At 39.8% G+C, this 20818-nt stretch overlaps 1 protein-coding gene across 12 annotated transcripts in view; it reads left to right on the forward strand.

Annotated features, from left to right (window-relative positions):
- The window catches only part of Cit (citron rho-interacting serine/threonine kinase), a 164037-nt gene that overhangs the window by 33563 nt on the left and 109656 nt on the right, over positions 1–20818 (forward strand). For all 12 annotated transcript variants that reach the window (XM_074061228.1, XM_074061229.1, XM_074061231.1 and 9 more), the window contains 4 exons: positions 2157–2299; positions 3940–4030; positions 10322–10525; positions 11976–12129. In XM_074061228.1, coding sequence (XP_073917329.1) covers positions 2157–2299; positions 3940–4030; positions 10322–10525; positions 11976–12129 — 592 coding nt within the window. The remainder of the gene's footprint in view (positions 1–2156; positions 2300–3939; positions 4031–10321; positions 10526–11975; positions 12130–20818) is intronic.

Genomic DNA, 20818 nt, shown 5'->3' on the forward strand with positions numbered 1-20818 from the left:
AGTATGAACACTTCTTTTACTACCTGTGAATTTCTTTGGCTGTTTTAAGACCTTTTTAATGGCAATGTATATTTAAAGCAGACGTACAAATTAGCATTCACCCACATAGCCAGGGCCTGTGGAGAACCAGGTTGGGATGAGTGGGTGAGGTATAGGCAGCCAGGTGGCTCCTTGTGGGCTCCTCTAGGTTGGGGTGAGTAGCTTAGGCCTGCTGTGAATTTGGGGGAAGTAAAGTATGCATCTTAAGTGCTGCCCCACTAAGGGTTGCTCTTCTTGTTATTTCAGAAATCAATTTGTTTTCAGCAATTGCAGTGTAAATGGAGTCTTCCTCTTCAAATGTAACTGTCTTGTGTCTACTAAATGTAAGAAGTCATGTGAATGGGAAGACCCCCGGTTACAAGGAGTCCTTGGGGAGGATGTGCAAGTCCCTGGCTTCCCCAGGGGTGTTTGGTTTGGTGTTGAACTGGTGTCAGGTAGACTTCCTGGCGTGTTGGAGCATCCTGGGCCTTTCAGAATCTGTGCAGGTGCTTGATGACTGACTTGTCTACAGCTTTCTTCTAATTTTGTACTAAAGACAAACAGGAGTTTTAGAGGACAATAGTGAAAATTCACTTCCCAAAGATGGCTTCTGGAATATAGTGTATGATAGATTTAGTGTTTTTTGAAAGTAGTTTATTTGAACCTTGTCTTTTTCCAGAAAAGAGTGGACGCAACTTAAAAGACACTTATAGCATGGCCAATAAAATGGGAGACCAGAACAAAGGATAGGAGAACTCCATACGGGTTAATGGTTGTGGCAATGGCCAAATGGGTCCCAGCTTCTCTCCCGTTAGAAAAGGACCATGCAGTGTAGGAAGGGAAGGTCTGAAATTGGGTGGTAGTCGAGGATCTTGTGTTGGTACCAGCCATTGTGCCAGACCCTCTGAGGGCCTTGTCTTGCTTAATCCTCACATAGGGCTGTAAGAGAATATAGTCTTCATCTGATTTTACAGAGAATGTAACTGACAGAGAGGTGAAGTCACCAGATAGAAACCACCAGGCTAACTAGTCTCAAGGTCATGTGTTGATTCAGGAATATCACACCTGGTTATCATAAAAGGAAGGAGAATTTCAGTTCCATGAGGTAGAATTCTTTTTTTTTTTTCCAGTACTGGGGTTTGAACTCAGGGTCTCACACATTCTAGGCAGGCTTTTTCTTTCTTTCTTTCTTTCTTTTTTTTTTTTTTTGGCTAATTAAACATTTTAACTGAGACTTCATATTCTTTTTCCAATTTTTCCCATATACACTAGTAAATGTAATATTTTTTCTTATAAAAAGGAGGCTATACTTTATTCTGTACAGGGTGTCACTTTATATTATCATGGACAGTTTCCATGGTAGTGTGAATAGATAGAGTCCACTTGTTTTTAATATCTCTGTATCATAGCTCATCATTTAGCTATGTCATAATTTAGCATCTCTTATGACTGGATATTTGGCTGATTTATCAGAATTTTTTTTCCCTTTTACAGACAATGCTGCAGTGAATCTCTTTCTTTCTGTTTTTCTGCAAACTATTATAAATAGTCATAAAATAAATCATTGAAGTGGAATTACTAGGTCAAAAGGTATATATTCAGTTAAATTTTTAATAGAGATTGTCAACTGCCTTCTACACTGACTGTAAAAGGAAAAGATTGTATCACATTTGTCTGCCTCGTATATTCTGCTGGGTGCTGAGGGGAATGCAAAAAGGATGTGTGAGAGTTTGTTGCCCTCCAGGAATATCCATCTATGCTGTGTACCTAAACGTAGGGAATGTCTGGGGTGTCACTTTGGGTGGGTGAGGGAGTGGACGGATTTAATTCAACTTTTCAAGCTTGTCTTGCAAACATCATGTGTGGTGTCTGGATGAGTCTTTCATTATATTGATTCCCTTGGGTAACAAATGTAATTTCTGTAGGGTATGGACCTCATCCTGCATTTTGCAGATGAGATCGGGCACGTTCAGGGTGGTATGGCCATAACATCCTGAATCTTACAATATGCCTCACACATCTTCCTTGCTTTGTGGGGACATCATAATTATGATACATTCAGCAGTATTTGAGGATCTAATTGAGCAGTTCCCTTTTTTGGAGGTGTGAAAAATTAATAACTTCGGCATTCTGTGCAGGTCATGGAATATCAGCCTGGAGGGGATTTGCTGTCACTTTTGAATAGATATGAGGACCAATTAGATGAAAATGTGGTTCAGTTTTACCTTGCTGAGCTGATTTTGGCTGTCCATAGCGTTCATCAGATGGGATATGTACATCGGTAAGTGAGATTCCTTAATAGCATACTGAGAATTTATTTGAATCATGTAGGAGTCCTGCGTGGACATCAAAATCAAAACAGTCCTTCATCCAGTTTTTAACCAGTCTCACCTGTAATTCACTAAAAGTAAACTTTCCAGAATGACGGGGATTTCAGTCATTCTGGAAATAGAGCTCAATGAAATAGAGCTCAATTTTTAATGCTCCTAAGTTTGTTGGTAAAGGTCTGCTGCCAGCTAACAGACGTAGCTAATTGGATGAGGATCCCTGGCATGGGCTAGTTGAGTTATGTGCTAGAAAAACTGATGTTGATTTGCAGGGAGAATTGACACCCTACATAGGAACGGAAGGTCACAGAGTAGTATTTTGTGTTAGGTTAGCCAGCTTCCTATTACTGTATCAAATACTTGAGGTAAGGTTTATTTTTGGCTCAGTTTTGGAGGTTTTTGTCTATGATTGTGTGGCCCGGCTGCTTTGGGCCTGCAGTAAGGCAGTACGTTATGGTGGAAGTGCATGGTGGAGCAAAACCACTCACTTCATGCCTAGGAAGCAAATAAAGAGAGAAGAGTAATCCCCTTCAAAGGCATATGGTTTGAATCTGAAAGGTCCCCCAAAAACCCATCTGATGGGGCTTATGGGAAGTGATTGGATAATGGGGCTCTGTCTTCATCAATGGATTAATTCATTGATAGATTCAGAATTTGATGGTGTTATTGGGAGGTGATGGAAAGTAGGGGCCGGGGCCTGATGAGAGGAAGTAGGTCACTAGGGGTGTGCCTTTGGAGGGTATATGTTGTTCCTGGTTGTGCTCTCTGCTTCCTGGCCACCACGAGGTGAGCTGCTTTACTCTTCCTTGCCCCTGTCTTCATAACATTCTGCCTCACCTCAGGCCAAAGCAACAGAGGTACCCACTTATGTATTTAAATCTCTGAGACATGAGCCAAAATAAACTTTTGGTCCCTTAAGTTGTTTCTTCAGATATTTGATAACAGCAATGAGAAGCTGCCTAAAATAGAAGGCAAACTCTAAAGACCTGAAGACCTTCCAATAGACGCGCCTCTTAAAAGTTCTGCCACTTTCCAATTGTGCGGTGCTGGAGACCAGGTCTTTAACACATGGGCCTTTGGAGGATACTCAAGATTCAAACCATAACACACTCATAACTGATTACTCATTAGTAATTTACAAAGGTGTTGTACTTGGTCTATAGTTTTTTTATATCCTCACTTTTATTTATTTCTGAGAATGTTGTATGAGTGCAATAATGGCTAGCCCAGGAATTGCAAAATCTGGAATAAAAACTCAACTTTCTCCTTGGCTAGCAAGTTCTTTATCTTCTTTTGGCCTTAGTTCTTATGATGTGAAATGTGTGTCTCTAGCAGAAACAATCCATTTGGTAATAAGTATTTGCTTCCTTTCCTTTTTATTTCTCCTTTCCCTCCATTCTTTTTCTTTTTTTTAAAAAAAATATTATTCTTTTAAAAATATATGCTATTCATTCATATCCATCAATAGGGAAGGTCTGTATAGCAGAACACAGAACCTAAGATTCTTGACTGAATTGATATTCTAGGTTAGCAATTGTTTTGCTTATTGACATAGAGAAGACAACACTGATTCAAGGTCCTGATTTTCTTACAGAGACATCAAGCCTGAGAATGTTCTCATCGACCGAATGGGACACATCAAGCTGGTGGATTTTGGATCAGCTGCTAAAATGAATTCAAATAAGGTGGTAACAAAATGGAATAATACAGCTTCACAGGGGTTAACTTAAAATCATGCTGTGACCCTCATAAGTTTGGGAAATACTGGAATACAATGATGAGCAACATTTTACATCTTCCAGTATATGACTCCTCCATGGATGTGGGTGCGGATGGGGACACCAAGCTTTTAACACATGGACCTTTAAGGGATACTTAAGATCCAAATCATAGCAAACTTCTAATTGTATCCATTAGTAATTTATAAAGGTATTCCACAAAGTCCTCAGTCAGTAAGTGTTTCTTCACGTCCATGGCCCATAAAACATCTGATGTTTTATGTGTACCTGAGAAAGTTGTGGGAATGAGTGATGATCGGCCCAGGAATCACAGACCATGGCACACCATTATGTATAATACCCGTTGGTACCCTTCAAGTCATCTTTAGGAGCATTTTTACAGTTTGTTAAAAAGAAAGAAAAACGATTCCCCTTTCATTTGTCTTGCTTTTTACAGGCTGTCTTCTGCTGTATTATGTTGATTTACTTTAAAATATTTTGAGGAAATGCAACCTCTTTTTTTTCTCAAATCCTCTATTTCCTATGCAACAAAATCAAAATTAATCACCAGAGCATTTGAATTAAGTGTCCTTAAATGTTAGGAACCAGTGCTCAAAATGTCATTTTTAAGTCTTGAACTTTTGGCAGAAATCACACTGCATTCCTCATGCTAATTAGTAAGGCAGGAGAGGAGCTTTTGAGATCAAGAGTGGGAATACTTTAGGAAAAACATGACAAAGTTTAAAAAAAAAAAAAGAGTTAAAAAAAATTCTCTAATAAAGTTGGTTCTTACCAAAATGTGAATTTTGAGGGCAACTATGGAAAAGAAAAAGATAGGTCTGAGAGAAAATCGACTTTAGGTTTTAAGACTGATTTCACAACTGAGCTACTTGGTGACTTAGACAAATCCTTGGGAACTTGGCCTTTTTCTTCTTTCTCTAGAAGATAATGACTCTAGTTAAAATGCACAAATTAAGAGGTTAGAGAAGCCAGCTGCTCTTCAAAATGCCCCTAGGTCTGAGAGCTAAGTCTTTCTTTATAAAGGACTACATGTAAAATTGTGTTTTCCTCTCACATTCCTTGGAGGAAATGTGGGCATTATTCAGCTGCTGCTGGGAAAAGCTTAGACTTGCCCTAAGTCTTTGCACTTCAGCATCTGGCCTGTGTGTTCTGCAGAACCTGAAACCTACATGAGGTGATGGATTTGTGTTCCAGCCCTTGGAAAAAGAGGCTCCCTATGCTGTCCGAAGTCAGGATTTCTCAACCTCAGCACTATGGTTGTTTTGGGTTATGTTCTTATAATATATTGGCTTAGACACTCATTAAAAAATTAGATTATACAATCAAAATATCTTATGTTTTAAAAATTGTGTGCAGTGGCTAGGGGTGTAACTCAGTGGTAGAGCATGTATGGTTGAGATCTTGAGGGTCCTCCCAATTATGTATTATTCAGAAACAGATGTGAAGGCTTAGATATTAAATTTAGGGTAACAAAGCACGGAAAAAAACCTCACAAAAATTTATCCCCTAAGATTCAAAGACTTGTACACTAAATTAGTGACATTAAGAAGCACTTATACATTTTGAAATAAACCGCAGCATAGGACATGGTCTGGCAGTATAATTCAGCACTATTGCCTTTTTGGTCAATATTCTTTATTATTCTTTGTTGTAGGGAGCTGTTCTGTGTATTACATTACGTTTAGCTACATCGTACAACCCTCTGTCTAAAAATGTCTCTAGATCCTGCCAAATGTCCCTTGGAGAAGGGAGAGAATCACTCTTGATTGAGAATGCCTGCAGCAGATTGAGAAGCGTGAGAAAGCTAATTAATGAGAGTCAGCAATATGTGTTTGCAATAAGGAAAGCTACTTGGGAAACTAGATTAAGATTCACAGTCAGTGCCTGGTAATAAATGAGTTAAGGGTAAGGCCCTGTGTTTGCAGCTGGAGCCACTCTCTTCAGAACCCTTGGTGGGGAGACAGGGCTCCCGTTCAGTTCAAGTTTCTGTCTTTCAGTGCTTCAGACTGCCTTTTTCACTTCTAAATGTAGCAACCTTCACTCTAAGCAGGAGCCTCCTGGAGGCATTCAGGTTTACTGGCAGCTCAAAGCGCAACCTCTGATTATTTTGGTCAAGGAGATAGAGCACTTAGTATACACACTTGAGAATATTGCACCTCTTTTCTCCCTGTGCTTTTAGGACCAGAATGTGACAAGCAGATAAAAAGGAATTTTTGAGCACTGTTTTACATGGAAAGGTCCTCTTATTACAGAAGAGCAGTAATTTACAATCTAGATCAAGTGTGACATAGGTTTAGAAATATTTTGGATTATATTTTTGACTAATGGTGCAGGATTTAACCTGTTTTCTTTGAGTAGAATGTTTTATAGGCCTGAAGTAGGTTGTATATGTTTTCTGTACTCAAAATATCCATAAAGACATAATTGATATTTATTTCTGTTACACAAAAATCAATCAGTCCTTTTCCCAACCATTCACAGATATTATCTTTGTATTTTGGATATTTGTGAATCTTAGATGTATTGATTTTTCCCACCATTCATTGCCTTTATCTCAAACTCCCTACTCAAAATGTAGCTTTGAGTATTTTATATTAGTCAACAGAAATAGCAGTCTAGTGGCCCAGGATCTGCTGTGTGACTTAGATCACCCACTTTACCTTATTGCAGTCTCAAAGAATGGCAAATAACTAACTTTTCCAACTTGTCTTGTTTGGCTCTCATGAACCAGTAGTATGACAACTGAAATAAAATGTGTTAGGCGTAAATGGTAATCATCCCCATTTAGCAATTGAAAACCCATAGGTGATAACTCTTTTTAGATTTATATGGGAGTGAAAAGATTTGATTTCTTTTCCACAAGAGGAACAACATAGTGACAATATTTCTTCCCCCCTGCTTCTGAAGGTGTTTGTTTATGCCCTGAGCAGCTAGAAGGGGAAAGCATGTGTTTAAGCATGTTATGGAAAGGAATTGGGCACAGAAGACAATGGTTTTCTTACTTTCTTCCTCATTTGCTTTTTGTTTGTAAAATAATTGGCTAAATTAATCCTTTTCTTTTTCTCCTCCCTCCTTTACTCCCCCTCCCCACCGACCCGCCTTTTCCTTTCCCTCTCTTTCCCAAGATATGACAGATTCTTCTGTTCCCTAGTCATTGTTTCATTGTCTCCTGCTGAACTAGATTATTTTCCATGTCAATACAATAAAAATTAACACTAAGCTAGTCATTTCAGGGCCCTCTCATTCAGTGCACTGAAGGCAGGTGTGGCTCCTGGTTCATGTTTACTATTAGCTGGCTGAGTTGATGCCAGAGGAGAGTGACAGCATGTTGTAAAACCCTTATCGGGATGGGTGAGATTACATGTTGAACAGGTTTCATGTGCTTGGAGGTCAGTGACTTGTAAAAACCTATGTTAATGCTAATAAACACTGTGGTAGGAGTTGTTCAGAGAGTGAGCCAGTGGGTATTTTTCTTTCATAGCTTTCTAGTACAAATTAATGACATTTAGGATGTCAGGAAATTATTGGACATGAATATATATAATCACTTATCTATATGGGGCAAGAATTAGTTGGAGTTATCTGAGTTTCTTTAATGAATTTAATCATTATTTGGAAACAAGGCATTGACAATTTATACTCTGGCTAGATCACCCTGATAAACTTGACTCAGTCAAGTTCAGCTCTTTGAATGTGCACAAGTCACTCGGCCCTGTCAGCTACAAATAAGGACTACTGAATATTCTTGAGCAGTGTATGTACCAATAAAATAAGGTCTAGTGCAAATGATGCATATCTGACAATTGTGTAGTTCTGGTACTGAAAGATAATTAGGCATTGAACCCACAAGGGGAAGCATTTTATCCACAGTACAGAGACATTATCATTATTTAGACAAAGGAAGATGTTACAGTTATTTTTCTTGCTTTGTTATTTCAAGAATATCTATTATTCATTGTTTGTATTGTGGTTTTTGCTAAGACCCTATAGTGTAATCCTAACCCTGTGCTGAGCTCACTTATATTTACACACACATTAAAGGTCAGAAGTCATGGCCCAGGCTTTTCAGCATCAAGGCTTTCCCTCAACTTAAGTGACTTTCAGTTTCTCAGGCTTAAGTCTCAAGCTTAGACCAGATTTTTTTCCCCTTTGCCTTCACTGTGTTCTTCAGCATAGGCCTACCTGTTGATTTCTTGGGTGATGTGACTGTCTAGCTTTCTCAAGTGGGTTCTTGTAGTGGAAATCCTGTTGCTCAAAGCACTGGGTGATCAGTACAGGAATAACAGCATCACATTGCTTTTTGGGTTTAGGGTTGGGAAAAATCTACATCAGAGTATAGGCCTGAGGAAAGAGGTGAAAGGAGAGGAAATGGGAGAATTATAGGAGTGGTTTAATATTCCTACATTATATCTGTACCTATACACACATATAAATGGTAATGGATCATCTTTCCTGTAATGAGAAGATCTAGGGCAGAGGAACAGAAAAGCCTAAAGTGATAGGATGCAAGAGCTTCATCCAGCTTCCTTACTGGGGAAAGGAGACCTCATAGTGTCCTCTCTAAACACTCTCTTTTCTCTCATTACTTAGTTACATCAAAGGAAAGTAAATTTACTTTCTTGATATATACTCTAGCCTTAAAGGTACATGGCTATACCCCCCACATCTCTGGGCTCCTCTTGGGGGGCACTTAAACATCCTTTAATAAGGGAAAGTGTCTTCTCCATTTAACTATTGACCTGAGAAGCCAATTTACTATGTGGGGTTGTAAAACAGCTGATCAACACAGTATGTCACTAAAGTCAGGGCCTCTTTCAATGGGGAGGAGGGCTAGACACGCAGCCCTTAGATCTCATATTTCATGACTCAGTAAAATTTCAAGACAATTTTTGTTTTTTATTTTTTGAGACAAGGTCTTGTTAGGTAGCCCAGGCTGGTCTTGAACTTTCGATCTTCCTGCCTCTATCTCCCAGTCAAAACAATTTTGAAGACCAAAGGGGTTGCCTGCTTACTGGATATTCTAATAAGGGGTAAGAGTAAGAGACAGAAAACCTAATTCTTTTATTAGCATCATTTCAAGAAGCAGAGGACATTAAAACACTATAACAGAAGGATAGTCTTTTCAATGGAATACATTTAGCCCTATTCAGACTTCCTACATTATCTTGTATTTCTTTGCCAAGGTCAGTTGTTGGGCACCACTGGCTTGGAGGCCCCAGTTTCCAAACAGTGGGGAGGGATCATGGGAACAAGAGCTGGGATGTAGAAAATGAACTCATTACCACCTGGCCTTAGCTGGAAGTTACCATGTCATGCCTTGCAGCAGGCTGATGTAAAGATGTGGATTCTGAAAACAGTTTTCCACAGGCCAGGTATGGTGGTGCACAACTGCCCAGCACTCAGGTGGCTGAAGCAGGAGGGTAATGAATGCAGGGCCAGCCTGGGCTACATAGTAGAACCCTGACTCAAGGAAAAATAAAGCAGGCAGTTCCCCAAGTTTTTCAAATTTGAGATATAAAATGCATTTGTGGTTACTTTTCCTAGGGAGGAAAAAAAGTAAAAAAAAAAAAAAATATGCATTGGTGATATTGTATAGCCAGCTACCTGCCAGTTTTTCAGTGATGTTTAGATTGATCTTACAGATTTTTGTTAGGGTTTGTTTTGCCTTTTTTTGAGGTACTGGGGTTAGAACTCAGGACGTCACACACCTAGATTCTCCTATTTGTGCTTCCCTGCATTGCTGGGGATGACAGGCACCTGCCACCAGGCCCAGCTATTGGTTGAAGTGGGGTCTTGCGAACTTTTTGCCTGGAGTTGACCCGGAACTGTGATCAGTTCTCCTGATCTCCACCTCCTGAGTAGCTAGAATTACATTAGGATTACAGGCATGAGCCACCAGTGACCAGCTGCTATATTCTTAACTAAAATAAATTCTAGTACCAGTAACTTGTATCAGGACCACATCTTCCATTCCAGCTATGTACCCACTCTCATTTGTATAACTAAAGGGTGTGTGTCATCAACAAATCTTACCCTTTGCCTTTGGATTATATTATGCACTTTTTTTTAATTAGTAAAGCATTTGCATTTCCTGATAGTGTGCCACTTGTCAGAAGGCTTAAGTGCCTGGGAGAATAGTAATCAGTGGCAAATCAGCTTGTATCTGATGTGGCTGTTCGCAATCTACTTGAGGATAATTGAAAGTTTGCTGTGTGTGTTTTATTTATGGATTTCTAGGTGAATGCCAAACTCCCAATTGGGACCCCAGATTACATGGCTCCTGAAGTGTTGACTGTGATGAATGGAGATGAAAGAGGCACCTATGGTGTGGACTGCGACTGGTGGTCAGTAGGAGTGATTGCCTATGAGATGGTTTATGGCAGAACTCCTTTCACAGAGGGAACCTCCGCCAGGACCTTCAATAACATCATGAATTTCCAGGTAAAGGGACATTGGATTTTAAAGTACTATTGAGGAATGCCATTTAAAAATTGTGTGAGTGAATGTTTATGTGTAAATCAGCCTAGCATTCACTTTGTGCCAAAAGCTGTCCTAAACACTTTATTAATTGTAGCCCATTGAATCTCAGCTGCCAGTCACTATAAGAGTGTTCTTACTTTATGTAGAGCTAAAATAGAAAAACTGCTGCCAGTTAGTCTATAGCATTTTTATTACAAAGTGCTTCTTGATCTTCTATTAAATGTGCCTTTAATGTGAGTCTTAAAATTGATGAAATACAGTTCATTAGCTAAGTTCATCTTCAGACAACTCTGTGAGGTAAAAACTACTATTTTCATATATAGATATGGAAACCAGAGCAGAGAGATTAAGTATTTGCCCAAAAGTAACACAGGCAGTCTGGCTCTGAAGTGCGTGGTCTTGATTTTATGCTATACTGCTCCTTTGTACTCTCAAATATGAATGAGGAAATGAATTAGAATTACAGTAATATATACATGGTAAAATTAAAACTATTTCCTTTCTATTTATTGTGATTCTGGGGATTGAACCTGGGATCTTCTGCATAAGCATGCACTCTACCACTTAGCTACACTCAACTCCAAACAATTTTCTAGTAACTATACTTTCCACTGTTTTTTTTTGTCTACTTCTTAAGTGTTTATTTTTTAGTTTCAACCATAAAGAAAAATAACTTATTCCCTAGGTTTTTGTATCTCATCTAATTTTTCATCTTCTTGGGATGGTTAATGCATTTAAAAAAACGTGCGTACATTGTAGTTCTTGAGTCCCTTCTTCAGTTGAAGTTTCCACTTAAATGATTCCTGGGGCTCATTTATTTCCTTCATTTTAGTTCACTTATTTAGTAATTCAATCAGGAGCGAATTGTACCAGGTATTATTGGTACCAGGTTTGTAGCAGTGAGCAAGAAGGCAGCCCTCTCTGCCTTCTTTGTCCATCATCACTCACAAATCACAGTGCATTGTGTCATTGCACAAGTGGAGTAGAGAGTGAGCATGCAGAGGGGAGTGACAGGGCAGGAAAGGTAGCCAGGAAAAGCCTGGTGTGTGGGGAGGGATTCTAGGCTAGAGAACAGCATGATGTGTCCAGGCAGCTTTAAATAACCCATCGTTGTTGGACGCAAAGAGAGAGATGGGGAGCTTATGAGCTGGGATGGGAGAGGGAGACAGAGGTCAAGTCATGAAGGCTATTGAGCCCCTCAAAGGAACTAGGCCTATTGATGTGAACAGGCCACTTATTTTGGGAACATGCCTTTGCTTTGGTCCATAGTTAAGAGGGCATGAAACTTTCTTCCTTTTTAAAAAAAAAAAAAAGAAAGAAAGAAAAGAGACTTGCATATATGCTTTCTTAAGTTTGAGCCATGAGAAACTGAATCACTGTTAAGGAAATAACTATTCTTTTTTTGGAACAGAGGTTTTTGAAGTTTCCGGATGACCCCAAAGTTAGCAGTGAGTTCCTTGATCTGATTCAAAGTTTGTTGTGTGGCCAGAAAGAGAGATTGAAATTTGAGGGCTTGTGCTGCCATCCCTTCTTCTCCAAAATCGACTGGAATGACATTCGTAACTGTAAGTAGAGCGGTGTTTCTTAAATTGGAGTGTTGGGATTGAGAAATATTTAAGAGCAATTTGAAATTACTCTAGCTCAAAGAAGTTGGTGTAAATTACATAAGTAAAGGCTTTAATTATTTACAGTAGAAAAGGCTAATGATATAGTTGTCTTTGAGTAATAATTCTGCTTTAAAATTATTCATGTAAAACTGGGCCATTTATCAAAACTCTGTGTTTCTGTACTTTTTAGAAAATTCCCTGCAGTAAGTTAGAGGCACAAATGAGAAGGGCTTGAAGGCTGTCCCTCAGTTGGACAGTTCTGTCCCAGAGGAAATGTGGACCTAATAATTTTATTCACAGATTAGGAAGAAGCCTGAGATTAGGCACCTCACCCAAGCTACTCTGCTAATGGCAGAGCCTGCAATGAAACCACAAACACATTGCTGCATTCATTTGTTTCCCTTGGTAATATTGCCTTTGCTCGCAAGCGTGTAAAGTCTATATTGCACATGTACCGCAGTGGATTCATTCACACAGTGCTTTATAATAAGCTGGTGCAAACCAAATTCATTAAAAAATAAAAGACCTGATTGATTATAAACAAAACCAAAAAAGCTTGTTTTTTTCTTTTTCTTTTTTTTCAAATTGGTGATTTTTTTTTTAAAGACCATTTTTATTAAATGTTTTGTTGATTGAATGTGATCTAATGACCTGATCCCATGATCATCTTAGATTAGAGCCAGTGGTTAAGCAGTTGGCCTGTTTGAGTGTGTTTATTTTTGGCAATGAGGGGAGGTGGAAAAGTGCAACTTATTTTTTAGGTGTCTTGGAGTTGTGTTGTAATTATAGGTTGAGTATCCCTAATCAAAAAACCCAAAATGCTTCAAAATCGGAAACTTTTTGAGTGCCAGCATGATGGCACAAAAGTGGAAAATTCCACATCTGACCTTGTGGGGTGGGGGGAGGGTTGCATTACAACGTTGTATGAAATGATTTTCAGGTTATGAATGCAGCCATATGTGAAATGTAAATGAGTTTTGTGTTTAGACCTGGGCTGGGTCCTATCCCCTGTATATCTCATTGTCTAGGATGCAAATATTCCAAAATCTGGAAAAATCAGAAATCCATAATGCTGGGTCTTAGAGCCTCAGATGAGGATCATTCAGCCTATATAACCTCTTGTGCCTTCTGCTGGGATGTGAGACCACTTAAGACCTGGTACTGTCCACTAAAAGGCCATTTGGATGGTTTGTCTAATTTCCTGCTGAAATATTTTGGTCAGCTGCATTTCTTTCCTTCTTTTTGTTTTTGGTGGTACTGGGGCTTGAGGTCAGGTCATTGAGCTTGCTAGGCAGGCACTCTACTTCTTGAGCTATGCCCCCAGCCCTTTTTTGCTTTAGTTATTTTTCAGATAGGGTTTTGTGTTTTTGCCTGGAACGGGCTTCCAACTATGATCCTCCTACCTACAGCTTCCCACGTTGCTAAGGTCACATGCATGGTGGGATCACAGGCACAGACATGTACCACTGTGCCTGGCTGGTAGGTTGAGATGAGGGTCTTGCTAACTTTTTGCCTGGGCTGACCTCAGACTGCAGTCCTTCTGAACTCTGTTTCCTGAGTAGCTAGGATTACAGGTGTGAGCCATCAGGACTGGTACTCAGTAGGCTACATTTCCATAAATCTTTCTTGCCAAACTTTTTTATTCATTGTGTTAGCTTTCTGTTGCTGTAATAAAATAACTGAGAAAATCAATTTAAAAGGAGGAGAAGTTTGTTTTGGCTCAGTTTCAGAGGTTTCAGCCCATGGTCTCTTGGCCCTGTTGCTTTGGGTCTTTGGTGGCATAGTATATCATAGTAGGAGCACATGGCAGAGGAGACCTGTTCATGTCATGGTGGCCGGCAGACAAAAAAGAGAACTAGGGCCTGTATCCCAGTGTTCTCTTCAAGGTCAAACCCCTAGTGGTCTAACTTTCTCCAATTAGCCTTATCTCTCTCTGTAAGTAGCAGAACTATTTGTAAGTTCTGTAAGTTCTGCTACTTATAAATAGTATAAAAGGCTGGCAATCGGCCCTTCAACTCATGACTTCTGGGGGACACTTAAGATCCAAGCCATAACATTTTTGGTAGCTACACTGTTTCATTCTTCTATTCTTTAGACAATACCTCCTCATCTCTAAGAGTGAGCCTTTTAAATCAGTAGAGTATTTTCAGTGCATTCTTCCTTTTATGCTTTTTGAAAGACTTGGTAGTTTCCTTTAAATGCTATTCAAGTACTTAATCTTTTCTCATCTTGCCTTTTTTTTAATCTCATATCTTCTTGAATAGGCAATTAATTTTTTAAGCATGGATGTGCTGATCATGCCTACCAACACAGTGTCAAGTCAGGGAGTGTTGATTAATTATCCAACTAACTTTATTTTGTGTTTTGGTAAATCTTGATGTTTCTTTTGGTATTAGGAGTTTCCCTTTGTTATCTGTGGAGGATTGTTGCCAGGACCTCCCCTCCAAAATCCCATCCAGAATCCAGGACCTCTCATCCAAAATCCAAAATCCAAGGATGCTGAAGTCCCTATTCATATAAAGTGACGTATATTGGCATAAAACCTATGCTTATCCTCCTGTGTGCTTTAAATCACCTCCAGTTACTTATAATACTGGATGTGATGTAAATGCTGTGTAAGTAGTCCTTACATTGTTTAGTGAATAATAACAAGAAGAAAAGTCAGAAAGGTTCAGTACAGATGCAGGGTTTTTTTTTTTTTTAATTTTTTTTCCTGAATATTTTTTATTTCATTTGGGCTGATGGACTGGTTCAAGTGGTAGAACACCTGCCTGGCAACTGTGATGCCCTGAGTTTAAGCCCCAGTTTTGCCATAAATAAATAAATAAATAAATAAATAAGGAGCCATGGATATAGAGGGCTGGCTGTGGGTTAGAATTACCAGGTTTTCTTCCAGTCTTTTCCTTTCAGGCTGTTCACAGGTTTAAGGCTTATTGCATTGACACACATCCATTTTTCTGTAAATTATGTATTTTCTGGAGAAGATACGTGTCTATCTTGAATGTGACTCATGAAGTACTTCTTATTTTTTATCCCAGGGCTTTGGTGCCTACTAAGCACATGCTATACCACTGAGCTGCACCCTCAGCCCAAGATTCTTCTTTTGAAAGGGTATAATCACCTTTGGAATTAGATAACTTTGTGATGGGTCACTATAAACTTACTCATATTCACACATTTGTCTTCACATTTGATTCACTATACCTTTTGTGGATATCTAATTTTTCTTTATCCTAATATATATCCCCTTAGTTTTTCCTTATCTTAACACATGCCTCACCTCTCCCGTTTGTATCAGGGAATTCTCCTCACTCAACTGAATCCTGATTCTTAAAAACCTTCATGCATTTTATTGATTGCCACCTCCCTTTACAGTGGCTCTGAAGACTCACCAAATATATTTGCTAAAAAAAGTTCTCTTACTTTTAATAAGTCTTTTATTTTGAACTGTTAGATTTGTAGAAAATTTGCAAAGGTAGTACAAGAGTCTCCATGTACCCTTCAACTAGTTGTCCTAATGTTAACCTCTTAAATAACAAGTGTCACACTTATCAAAACTAAGATAAATATTTTAACATTTCTACTAACTAAACTTTGGACTTTTTTCAGATTTCACTAGTTTTCCAACTTGTGTCTCTTTTCTATTTCAAAAAGCAGTCCGGTGCACCATATTGACTGGTGTTTACATTGCTGGGACCAGTCCCAGCTTAGATACTAGTGTGGCTAGCCAGGGGATGGAATCGTTGTGCCCACTCAGGGTTGGTAGCGCCTTTTCCTGGTGGTTCTATGGCATTCCTGACTATGCAGAGATGTATGATACTAGTTTCATTCTCTTTAGCAGAGTTTTCTGTTTTTCTTTGCATATTTGAAATCAGCTCAGGGGTTTTGTGATTGAGAACATTGCTGAACTCCATGCCATTTGAACTATTTTTTATCTAGGTAACTCCAACATAAATTATGCCTTTGTCCAGTCCTGTTTTTTCTAAATGCACGTGGAATGACTTTCATCAACCAAAGCACTTGAAATCATGGAGTTCATGGTTGCTGCTCAGTGCCTTGTGGTTCCAGGCTGTTGAATATTTCCGTTTACCACACATGAGATTGTCCCTTGATAAAAGAATCATTAGCCTCTCTGCTGTTTCACCCTCTAATTCTTCTTTTTCTTGTTGTAACCAATGAAAGGAAGTACTGCTTAACACAGTAGGTAATAATCTTCTAAAACTCATTATCTCAAGAGGTGGTCCTGGCAGGATATAGAAATGCAATTTAAGAAGGGTCTGGACAAATTTATGAATGACAGAACTGGGAGTGGCTATTGAGTAAAACTAGGATGGGCCTTGACTTTGACACTAAAGTCAGGCTGAGCATCTGCCATCCTTGGCCCTTCCCCTTGGGGTTGCGGTGGGTAATACCACATAAACCAAGGATCTGACCTAATTTCGAGCTGCTTTTTCTTCCATCGCCATGATGAGTTCCTGCCACATTCTTGGGTCACCAAGCACCCATTACTCTGATGTTTCTGTCCCATCCTTCTGGGAGGTTGTGTTTTCATCCGCTTATTACAATCATCATTTTATGGCCACTCTCCAAGTTTCAGTAGGGGTTTCTTAAGCACACCAGCTGCCCCAGGCCGTGCAGTTCTAATGTTTCAGAGGCTGGGCAGGATTCTGGAAAGCTGAAGCTAATCAGAACTCCTCTCTCATGCCTTTGGGTTATGCCTACCTTACCTGGCACATCACACCTGCTTCTGTCAAGGGGAAACCTTGCTACCTGGTGCTGTTTTTAAATGTCTTCCCCCAAAGGCAGAGTGACGTTGATGGTAATGGCTTATTGTACCTTTCTTTCAAGACCACCATGTCTCAGCAGGTCGAGGGCATAATGCAAGTAGGTGATTCTGGGTTATTTCCTTGAACACTTACGGCAATGCTCTGAAGAACTTGCACTGTCTATTACTCACGATGTGGGTCCTTTCTCTGGGTCATCCTCCCTTCCCTATTTTCAGAAAGACACAGTTCTTGCCAAATTATTCTGATTTGTTTCAGGCCCTTACCACTTGCTAGTAGAGAGTACATTTCGTTGTGATCCAGTAGTGAGTCAGTGGTGATCCTGTTTCAGTGACATACTGAGATCACTCCCTTCCAAACAGGTGTCATTTTTGCTATTGTTGATCATTGTTTGCCCCCAGCCCTGGGTGGCCATAGTCAAACCTCAAGTGTATAATCTTACGGTTGCCAGTAAACCTGAGGGATGCCAGCCCTTGGCTTAAAGGAGGACGGATTCTACATCACCTAGCCCTGAATGACATTCTTAAAATTTTTTGTGTGCAAAAATAAGCAGCATGTGACTTACTGGGTTTTTTATTCCAGTCCTTTAGCATGGTAGACATTATTGTTCAAGGAGCATTTTTTTTTGTGCCAACCACTCAGTATTCAAGTATATCACACTATAACTTCAAAACAATTTTGTTGAGTATAAGGATTTTGTGTGTGTGGGTGGCGGGGGCAGGTGGGGAACTACTGGGCTTTGAGCTCAGGGTCTTGCACTTGCCAAGCTGGTGCTCTTAGTACTTGAGCCACACTGCCAGGCTATTTATTTATTTGGTGGTACTGGGGTCTGAACTCAGGGCCTCATGCAGGTTCTCTATCACTTGAGCCATTCCACCAGCCCTTTTTTGTGTTGAGTATTTTCAAGAAAGGGTCTCTCAGGCTATTTGCTCAGGCTGGCTTTGAACCGTGATCCTCCTGGTCTCTGCCTCCTGAGTAGCTAGGATTATAGGTGTGAGCCACCAGTGCTTGGCTCAGATCTTTTCCTTTAGGTTATTTTTCAGATAGGGTGTAGCGTTTTTGCTCAGATTGGCCTCATACTGCAGTCCTTCTGCCTATGCCTCTTGTGTAGCTGGGGTGACAGGTGTGTACCACAGTGCCCAGTCTGTGTTGTTGAGATGGACTCTTGCTACCTTTTTGTCCTGGCTGGCCTCAAACTGTGATCCTTTTTTTCTCTGCCTCCCTAGTACCTGAGATTATACATGTGAGCTACCACACCATGCGATGTAAGGATTTTATGCATATTTTACGGATGTGGATAGTAGGACTTGCCCGAGGTCACGTGGTGAGTGAGTGAGTTTGGATTTGGGTCAAGGTCTCTGTGATTCAAAACCTGTGCTCGGGTGAATACGGTAGAAATGTTATGTTCTCATGTGTGAAAATGGAGAAATGAGACCTGTTGAAACTATTCTAAGAAGAGGGTTGATGAAGGAGAATGATGGAGGGGTGAATTTAACTAAGATATATTGTAAGCACTTTTGTAACTGTCACAATGTTCCCCCAGTAGAACATTAATATGAAATAAAAATTAAAAAAATAATTAGAACATGGTAAAAAAAAAACAAGCAAAAACAAAACCAAAAAAAGTCTGTGCTTTTTCAAAAATACTATTACATGCTAAAGCGTAAGTAGTTGTTATTGGTAACAACATCTGTGATGATGGCAAATAAACCATGACACACTAGGAAGTGGCTAATCTTGGGTTTATCTAAAAATTTGCTCTGGCGTTTAAGCATCTATAGTAGGCTAATTGCTAGGTGCCTAGGCTCTGTGGATGAGCTAACTTGGATGTGGCCCCGCTTTCATGAGTCCATGATCTGACTCGTTCTTTGCTTGACTAGAACTGTGGTTCTGTTCAATTGCATACCTCAAAGTGATAGGAAATTTGATGCTTTGTGGTTCCCCCGCTGGGTTACAAAACCATGCTTGATGTTAAACAAAATACAGACCATGGATGGTGACCTGGTGATCCCTTCTCCACTCATAGCATCCTGCTACCTTGTTATCCTCTCCGTGTCTCACATCTAGCCCGGGAAAGGACACTGTTGGATTGATGGCCTGCTTCTAAAATTAGGATTTATAGTCTCAGCATGAATTGAGAAGACTCAGGATGTGACCTGTTTTCTGTTTGTTTAGGCAGAGTCTCTCCACTTTGGCACTGTTGACATTTGGGGCCAGGTGATTATTTGTTGTGAGGACTGTTTTGTGCAATGCACAATGCTCAGCAGCATCCCTGGTCTCTACCCACAGATGTCTGTAGCATCCTCACTCTGTGGTCGTGACAACCAACAATGTCTCCACTCATTGCTCACTGTCCCTTGGTGGGGGCACAGTAGCTGAGAACCATTGATTTAGAGGAATTGGCTGGGTTTTCAAGAGAGAACATTGCACTAATCTTAATTCCTCAAGACTGCTGTGCTAACAAATAGTAGAACTATTTTCTGGGGTCAGTAGGACCTTCCTACTCAAGAGTGTGGTCCATGGACCAGCAGTGTTGGCGTCACCTGGGAACTTGTTAGAGATGCAGACACTCAGTCTTGCTAAGTCAGAAGCTGCATGTTAATAAGATCCCCAGGTGATCCCTGTGCACATTAGATTTTATAAAGCTATGAGGGAGGAGAAAAATAGATCTGTCAGGCTTACAGTTTCTTGCTCATCTTTGTGGGTCTTCCTTGTTTTGTCTTCTAGGCTCAGGGTGAGAGGAGGCTGCTTTTTTGGCTAAAGACTCTCCTGGGTAGATGAAACTGCTTAGAATTGCTGGGTTTTATGCTTTGATTTTGAGAAATTTAAAGCTTTTCTCTCAGATAGACTTTACAGCCTTCATATCCTTTAAGATGACGGTTTAATCCAGTCATTATCTTGTGATAGCAAAAAGGCTTTTTCATACCTTCTCCTCCACCCATGTTACTGTTGTTCCATACTCACTTTTAATTTAAGTGTTCTTCATTAATACTTTTATGCAAGTATAGTGCCATGCCATTTACTGAGCACCTACTGTGAGCCAGAGCCTTACAAAACATAGCATGCATATTATTATCCCATTTCCTCCACCCAAAACCCCTGTGAGGTGGGTCCTATAGTTAGTCCCTGTACTTATGAGGACACTGAAACATGAAAAGACACACTGCTTAGCCAGGGTCATGGAGCTGATAGTTGGCAGTGGTTGGAGTTGAACTCAGGTCTCCCTGAGTCCATATTCTTTTGCTTTTGTCTTTTTATTATTTTTGATGTGACTTTGTTTTTGAGACGGGTCAGTCTAAATAGTGCTGGCTTCCCTTGAGCTCATTATCTTGCTGTCTCCACCTCCCAAGTAGTGGAATTATAGGTGTTCACCATTATTCCCAGATCCTTTGTTTTTATTTATTTGAAAAAGCAGGATAGTTCATGTTAAAATATTTGGGTACTATAGAAGGTTATACATTGAAAAATGTTTCCCACCTCACTCCTAGTCCCTTCTTCTAAAGTGAATCCCTATGGTCAATTTCTTGTACAACTTCCCAGATTATTCTATGCTAATATAACACCAGTTCCGCCATACATTTTTGGGGTTTTTTTGGTGGTATTGGTGATTGAACTCAGGGCCTGAGTACTTGAGCCACTCCAAAAGTCTCCACCTATACTCTTAACAGCATCTTTGTATTTCTTCCCAAGGATTCAAGAAGGTTATTTTATTGCACCCCTGAAAAGAAAGAAGGAGTAGTTTTTATAAGACCCTACCATGTTTATCCTTTGGATTCTCTACTCTGCCATTGATTTCTGAGGAGCAGTGCTTTCTTCCTCCCAAATGAAGCCCCTTATGGTCTTAGCATTAATATTCCATGTAT

Source organism: Castor canadensis, chromosome 18 (genome assembly GCF_047511655.1).
Source record: "Castor canadensis chromosome 18, mCasCan1.hap1v2, whole genome shotgun sequence".
NCBI classification, from domain to species: Eukaryota; Metazoa; Chordata; class Mammalia; order Rodentia; family Castoridae; genus Castor; species Castor canadensis.